Source organism: Hippocampus comes, unplaced genomic scaffold, assembly GCF_001891065.2.
Source record: "Hippocampus comes isolate QL1 unplaced genomic scaffold, H_comes_QL1_v1.1 scaffold156, whole genome shotgun sequence".
Lineage (NCBI taxonomy): Eukaryota > Metazoa > Chordata > Actinopteri > Syngnathiformes > Syngnathidae > Hippocampus > Hippocampus comes.
The window spans coordinates 2,107,185-2,115,387 of NW_017805744.1; the positions used below are offsets into that span (position 1 = coordinate 2,107,185).

General features: G+C 43.2%; 1 protein-coding gene across 3 annotated transcripts in view; it reads left to right on the forward strand.

Annotated features, from left to right (window-relative positions):
* The window catches only part of mid2 (midline 2), a 105,570-nt gene that overhangs the window by 49,352 nt on the left and 48,015 nt on the right, over positions 1-8,203 (forward strand). For all 3 annotated transcript variants that reach the window (XM_019883916.1, XM_019883918.1, XM_019883915.1), the window contains one exon: positions 3,066-3,949. In XM_019883916.1, coding sequence (XP_019739475.1) covers positions 3,122-3,949 — 828 coding nt within the window. In that variant the 5' untranslated portion in view covers positions 3,066-3,121. The remainder of the gene's footprint in view (positions 1-3,065; positions 3,950-8,203) is intronic.

Here is an 8,203-nt window from a genome sequence, read left to right on the forward strand (position 1 = left end):
GAACACAGGAGCCCCACAAGGATGTGTGCTGAGCCCCCTCCTCTTCACACTGCTGACCCACGACTGCACTCCTTCTTCCAGTTCCAACCTCTTTGTTAAGTTTGCGGATGACACGACTGTAGTGGGTCTCATCAACAACGACGATGAGACAAGCTACAGGAGTGAGGTGAGCAGGCTAGCCTTGTGGTGTAAGGACAACAATCTCCACCTGAATGTGGAGAAGACAAAGGAGATTGTTGTGGACTTCAGAAAGACGCACTCCCAGCATGCTCCACTGACCATTAACGGTGCCACAGTGGAGAGAGTGAGCAACACCAAGTTCCTGGGAGTGCACATCTCTGAAGACCTGTCCTGGAGCCACAATACCGCATCACTGGCCAAAAAAGCCAACCAGCGCCTGTACTTCCTCCGCAAACTGAGGAGAGCAAGAGCCCCGCCCCCCATCATGCAGACATTTTATACAGGCACCATTGAGAGCATCCTGTCCAGCTGTATCACTGTGTGGTATGGTGCTTGCACTGTGTCCTGCCAAAAGACCTTGCAGCGCACCGTGAGAACAGCTGAGAAGATCATTGGTGTCTCTCTGCCCCCACTCGTGGACATTTACTACTCCCGGCTGACCCGCCAAGCCATCCGGATCGCAGGCGACCCCACACACCCATCCCACAGCCTCTTCGGCCTGCTGCCGTCGGGAAGGAGATTGCAAAGTCTCCGTGCCAGAACCAGCAGGCTCAAAGACAGTTTCTTCCACCAGGCGGTCAGGAGACTCAACTCCCTCCGTGCTCTGCCCAAACTCCCCACCCTCTGCCTCTGCCCGACCCCTGCCTCCTGTCACAGACTATGACCCTCCCCTCATTATCCGTCATCTGCATATTGCACATTGCACAATGCACTACGTCACTTTTATCCTCAATAGCCTCAAGTGCCATTGTTTTATGCTGCTTTTATTGTATATATCGTCTTTTATTGTATATATCGTCTATATGTTTATACTGTTTTAGACTACATTGTCTTTCACTGTTGCTGAGGATTGAGAGAAATAAATTTCATCCATGCTACATGTCAATGTATGCATATTTGACAATAAAGTTGAACCTTGAACCTTGAACCTTGTTATTCTATAGCTCACTTGGCAATTGCAAACAATTTAAAATAGTTTTATTGTTGCTTTTCTTTTTGCGGGGGGCGGGGGGCATTAAAAACACCCAAGTAATTTTAAAGATGAAAAGCCAAATCATGAGTGTGTTTTCCCCCTTTGTCATTGCCATGTTTTTAACAATAATCTGCCATAAAGAGAGTGTCATGCTGGTGCCATACAGATGTGCATACATGTTGTGCATTAACAGTAGCTTCTGTTCTTTCCCAGAGGTTACTCGTAAACAAGACTCGCAGACTACAGGTGGCATTAGCGTGTGTGTGTGTGTGTGTGTGTGTGTGTGTGTGTGTGTGTGTGCGTGTGTGTGTGTGTGTGCGTGTGCGTGTGTGTTCACCACTTTTGTTGTGCAGCTCTGTGCCCCTAAGTGGCTCCCCTCACTGTCTGCATTGTTTCCCCAGGGTGACATGGCTGAGGCTTAATAGGCCTGCTGATGGTTTGTGAAAGTGGGGTGTTAATTATAACACTCTGCTCCGTTAGGCACAGTCATATTAAGGTTGCACCGCTTGAGCTTTAGAAGTCCAGACTGCTGACTCATTCTCTGCACTGAATGATAAAAAGAAATCAAACCTGCTATCAATTTGATGGTCTTAATTATCCGATTCTCTCTTGAGTTCGTAGTGTTTGTGTCATCGGGCATTTTACATCTCATTGTTTGCTAAACTCTGGTGAAGAAGTCTATTTTTCTAAATTAAATTACTGATTTGTTTTCTTTACCAACAAGTGCAGCAATCTGGTGTTTTTATTTTTGTCAGCATTTTCTTGTTCTACCGGAGGAAACAGTCATCCTTCTAATTGTCATTAGACTTTCCCTGCCTTCTGTCTCTGTATCCTGTGACTCTTGTTTTGTTTTACTTTTTTTTTTTTTTGCCCTTGAATAGATATTAGCAATTTCCACCCTGGTACTTAAAAAGTTAGAGCTAGCTCTGTCCGCTCCTTCTTGCTCGCTCAGTGGTAGCTCACAACTGAAGCCGCTCTGTTTCGCCGAACACAGTTGGGTTCCGTGCTAATGACCACATAAAACCTTAGATGAATAACAAGAAAGCAGAGAGAATGAGTGCATATGGTTGTAGAAGCTGTGCACATGCCACAGGAACTGTTTCCAAAGGAAATATGGTTCTTTACCTATTGCCCAACCATGGGCAATATGATCACTCTCTTTTTCAGACCGAAGTCCTTTTTCGCGCTGCACTTAGCAATGTGCATCCTACATTGGGTAGTGTATGTAGTGGCTTATGGACTTGAGGACGGAATGGCATCTGCAGATGATTATGCGCCACACTGCAACACGGCCTCGAATTGAAAAAAATTTCTATTTAAGAGCGGCGTCGCAATTAAATGTGGAGGTGCATCCAAGGGGATAGGAGGGGCCAAGTGATTTCAGAGTGCTAACAGCAATAGAAAAACCAGCAGGAAAAGCCTCAGTTTCTTCCTGGTTGGCTGCTATGTAAGCACTTGTAGATATGGGCACATTTGCAATGGGGTGCTCTCCTTTGCCTTTAGTCTTGCTCTTGCCCCCACCAATGTGCCAATGTTGCAGCATGTGTGTCCAAGGTCAAACTCCATTTGACCAAAACTAACAACATGTACCCATTTTAGCACTGCATTTGACACCTATTTTGACAAGCACATTCTGTATGTCCATTTTTTTAATCAATTAACCAGGAGTAATAGTTCTATTCTTAAAGCTAGAGTTGACAATTGTTACAGATGGTCCGTATTTTGTTAAGTAACGCTGACCGCTAATTTACCACACTCATAACACCAATATATTAAAAAAATCCAGCAACCCAGGACAAGTATGGCATATGCGATGAACATTTACAAGACCAAAGTGGTTCTGCACTGTGTGATCTTGTTTAATCCGTGATCATAAATGATTGATTTTATATTTTGCTTTTTTTTAACACAGGTAAAAGACCAGCTTCTGTGGTATTTGATGTTGCCTTTAGATAGGTTCAACTGAAGATGGAAACACTGGAGTCTGAGCTGACCTGCCCAATCTGCCTGGAATTGTTTGAAGATCCTCTGCTCTTACCGTGCGCCCACAGCCTGTGCTTCAACTGCGCCCACCGCATCCTGGTGTCTCACTGCTCGTCCAGCAAACCGCTTGAGTCTGTTACGGCCTTTCAGTGCCCCACCTGTCGTTACGTCATCACGCTGAATCACCGCGGGCTGGAGGGCCTTAAGCGCAATGTGACGCTGCAGAACATTATAGACCGCTTTCAAAAGGCCTCCCTGAGCAGCCCCAATTCGCCTACTGAGAGCCGGCGCCTGCAGCGGCCCTACACCGCCACCATTAGTGGCACAATAGCCGGAACAATTGGCGGCGGTGGTGGCGGTGGCACGAGTGGAAGCAGCGCCCGGAGCAGCCCGGCCACTTCCAGCCACCCCCACCCCCACCCGCACGCCAATCACACCAATCACATTAACCACACCAACGCCAACCACAGCCCGGCTTTTGTGGCTAAAATGGATCCGCGCGTCTGCTGCCAGTTCTGCGAGCAGGATCCGCCTCGCGAGGCCGTCAAGACGTGCGTCACGTGCGAGGTGTCGTACTGTGACCGCTGTCTGCGAGCGACGCACCCCAACAAGAAGCCCTTCACGAGTCATCGCCTGGTGGAGCCTGTGCCGGACACGCACCTCCGCGGCCTAACCTGCATGGAGCACGAGAGCGAGAAGGTCAACATGTACTGCCTGGTGGATGACCAGCTCATTTGTGCCCTCTGCAAACTGGTCGGGCGGCACCGGGAGCACCAGGTGTCTTCCCTCACCGAACGTTTTGACAAGCTCAAAGTAAGTCCTTCGTGTTCTTTTCGGTTGTCATTATGTCATTTGTTGTACTTTACTGGTAAAACCTGACTGTGTATGAAATCGTTTCTATTTAAAAGCTCTGTTTTGCATTGCCATATTTCACAACTTGATACAATATTTTTGGGTGCTATTCCCAACCATTACAATTTTTATTAGAGCCACTACTGAATACCCAAATGATCAGATTTGATCAGAGAGAAGGAGACAAAAAAAAGCTTTTGGAACGGTGTGCCGGCGAGCGTGGAGAGGCTCTGAGCAATAGGTGAGGCAGTCATGATAATACTCGATGAGCTGGCATTCCATGTGACCGCGATGGCTTTCAGAGTCTCATCGTAAAAAGAGGGAGTGCTGAGTCAGGGTGAAAAAAACAACAGAGAGGTACGAGCTGGAGCTAATTCTGCCACCAAAGACGAAAGTTGGAGTTGAACACATGCAAGCAACTGGACTTTTCTGACTTTTGTAAATAATCGGAGCCAGAAACGGTTGTGTAAAAGTCAACCTGAAGTGTGTTCAAATAAATAATTATCATAAAGCAGTACAAGTTCACGGATTTAAAATTGTGTCACGAATTTAATATTTTCAAGTTTTATCGTAAACACAGAAAATACAAATCCGATGCGTTTTTTTCCCCCCACTGGCGATGCTGTAAATAGAAACAACCAAAATGAATGAAATTTACTGAAAATTGAAACAGTGATGATGATCACAGAAGATTTTTTTTTTTTTTGCACACCTTCCTAACAACTTTTTTCCTGCATTCTCTGCTTACAGGATAATTATGTTTTCCACACTGGTTTTGCATATCTTTCACTTCTGCCTGTGTCTTTTTTGTAGGTGAAACAATATGGTTGTTCGTTACGTTCTGTGCCGGATATGTTTTGCACTGAGTCGCGTTGTATTCTTCTTCTGTGTTTTCTTCTTGTTGTCCTCTTCGTTGTTTTCTTCTTGTGTGGTTCTCATCCGTTTGTTTGATATTGCAGCATGCACATGATGGGAGAAGCCAAAAGATCTAATCACTCCTCTCAGAGAGAGTAAATTAGGTAGTAATGGTAATTTGAAGTTAAAACAGGAATGCAGTACCTCCCATCTAAAGTTTTCTCTTAGTTTCTCAGTAAGCCACCATTCATTCCTATAATTACTCTATTTTTGGATGTATTACGGTGGACAGTGTCCTGTGAAATGGCATGAAGAGAGAACATGCAAACATAAGTTTCTCTGTGCAGTGAGCAATTTTTGGTTGATCTCATTTACTGAAGGGAAATAGCAATTACACGGTCATTTTGCTTGTACAAAGAAAAATGTGGGTATCAGAATTAGTTTGCAGCAGTAAGTGTGAGAGTTTTCTTCAGTGTGCGACAAACCATCTCGAGGGAAACGCCACAGAGCCGTTGTTCCCTGCCGCAACATAAGTTTGGTTTTAGAAGAAATAAAATTCCCAAATTCTGTATTCTTGATGATTTGCGCTCCCATAATTGTGTTGAGCTAACTTTAGCATGAACGTGTCTGCACCATTCAACCTGCTCAGCATCATTGACTTAACCCACAGGGAAGCTGTGTTATTTGTTCCTGCTTGCTTCTGCCACCTCGTTGTTTTGAGACTTTTTTTTCGACTTTTATTGGGAGAAGTGGCCGGCTCTTCTAATGCTTTCTCCTCCACTTCATGGCTTCTTTCTCGAGGTTCTTTGAAAAACTCCCCGCAGCCAAAGCTTTGAACTTTCTCTTTTTAAAAATCCTCCATCTTGTCCACATCTGGCACAGTGGCAGCTCGAGTCCCAGCTCGAATTCAGCTGGCAAGTGCCAGTTAATCTGGTTTTCAATCACGGCAAAGCGAGGCAGAGGAGGTCTTATTAGGGCATCCCTAATCATGGAAGATGTAGGTCAAGAGGGGCTTTATGTATTCTGCTTTTTTTCTGCTCCGTCTTGGGAGAAAATTTTTGTTTGAAGTTAAAAGTACCTTTTACACAATGACACTCACCAAGGGCAAGCACATACTGCACGTCCACTTTTTTTTTTCTCCAATGTCTGAGAATCATCACAGTGAAACCTTTTGCATACCAATGCATATTAGCGCTTAGAGTTTTTTTAAATTGGGAAATGCAACCTCTGATGAGCAAAAGCACATGGCACGGCATTGCTGATGATAAAGTAATAGTTTTAATTTGCTGCATATTTGAGGGAATGAGAATGCGTTTGTGTTATAAGTATTTTCACACACTGATTTAATATTTTGGAATGTGTAGTTGTTAAATAAATCAGAGTGCATCATACCCTGTGCGTTGTTACTTTCCGTTATAGTCACATGATTGTAAACCTTGGGGGAGAAAATCTCTCTCTCTCTCTCTCTCTCTCTCTCTCTCTCTCTCTCTCTCTCTCTCTCTCTCTCTCTCTCTCTCTCTCTAAAAAATTTTAAACGACATCGAACATTTACAAATGAAAGGTTGCATTTTTTTAATCCTTTGTAATACGACTATCCATGTATTGATATCAGCCAACACCTAAACAAATTCCCTCTGTTAGCCATGGTCAATGCTGGCCTCACTTTGTTTGATCTTTAACCTCTGCCTGATATTCCTCCATGAGCCAAATCTGTAAAATTCAGTATTGTAACTCTGCTGCAACAGAAGGGTGCGTATTCCCCATTCAGCTGTTCAGCCGAGCTCTTTGCCTAGAAGCAGACATATGAGGCTTTGAATTGGCAGGTTTCAGTGCTTGTTTCTTTGTTTGTTTAAGGATACCATCACTTTCAGTTTGTAATTTTGTTTGATGGTGTAAAAGTCTCATCACCTACTGCTTGTGCAAGTGTTTGTGACTGGATGTGTTTCTGTCACGGAAACAGTTCAGTACATTTTTTTTTTTATGATAGAAACTAACGAAATAAAATGACATCATGCTGAAAGGACACTTCTAATATCTGGTCGCAAAATTTGATGAAATTTAAATGGTGAAACCATGGGTGCAATTCCCTTAAAACAAGAAAAAAAACAGCTTCCCAGTTGTCCCTACTTAAGTGTTTATCTATCTATCTATGTATTTTATTCATTCATTCATTCATTCATTCATTTATGTATGTATTTATTTATTCGTTTATTTTCATTGGGACAGTGCACATTAATCAACACAACAATAAACAGTGTAAGTGTGCCGGATTTAGCATAAATGCTAGTTATCAGCCGTCGTCCCAAGGTAGGTTTGTTAACATAAACAGTTAACATAAAATAAGAAAATAATATAACACGACACATAACAAAACACGTGTTACCGTGTTCACTACGGTAACACATTTAGTTAATATGCATTGTAAAGTGTGACATTATGACAATTTGTATATTCTTTCTCTTGAAAATGTCAAAGGAATGAAAAAGGGCAACAGAGGGCAACTGACAATCACATCACCCCAAAACACAAATGAAATTTCAGTATTTGTGCATTAGATCACATCAAATGAAAATATGTCTTTTGTTTCCTTGATTTAAACATTGTTTTTCCTTCATGTCCTCGCTTGAGGGTTTCAAGAGCATAACATTTTGCTATTATAGCTCTGGTGAAAGATCTTGACAGGTCTCTTGTGTACATGGACCTCATGATAGCTCATCCGAGGATAGCAGAAAGTCCCTCAGGCAACTTTTTGGGGGGGATTATTTCCTGTTTTGGAAAAAGCTGGTCTTCACAGATTGACTCCCTTCTTCATTCTCAGTTTCCTTCAGTAGTATTTCCAGCCCTCCTTCTTATTCTTCATCCTCCTCAACCCATCATCCACCACACAGTATCCTCTGCTTCCCCCACCAATCCAAGCTCCTTAGGCAATGTCTAATTTCTATGTGATGTGTGCATCACATCTGCTGCCACTTGGGCTCCACTATAGATTTAGCAAAATTGATCTTGTGCAGGAGTGCACACATTTACTGTTTTTGTGTGATCAATGCCTAAAGGCGCTAATAAGAGCAACGTTTGTCACAGTCCATTTTAAAATTGAACCACTACAGCAATGATGTATTATTACAATAATGTTAACATAGTAATTATAACAAACAGATTTTAGGGTGAATCTCATAAAGATCTTTTGTTGTCCCACAATTTCATAATCTCTCTCTCTCTCTCTCTCTCTCTCTCTCTCTCTCTCTCTCTCTCTCTCTCTCTCTCTCTCTCTCTCTCTCTCTTCTGTGTGTGTGTGTGTGTGTGTGTGTGTGTGTGGGTGTGTATCGAGAGAGAGACAGAGAGAGAGAGAGAGAGAGAGAG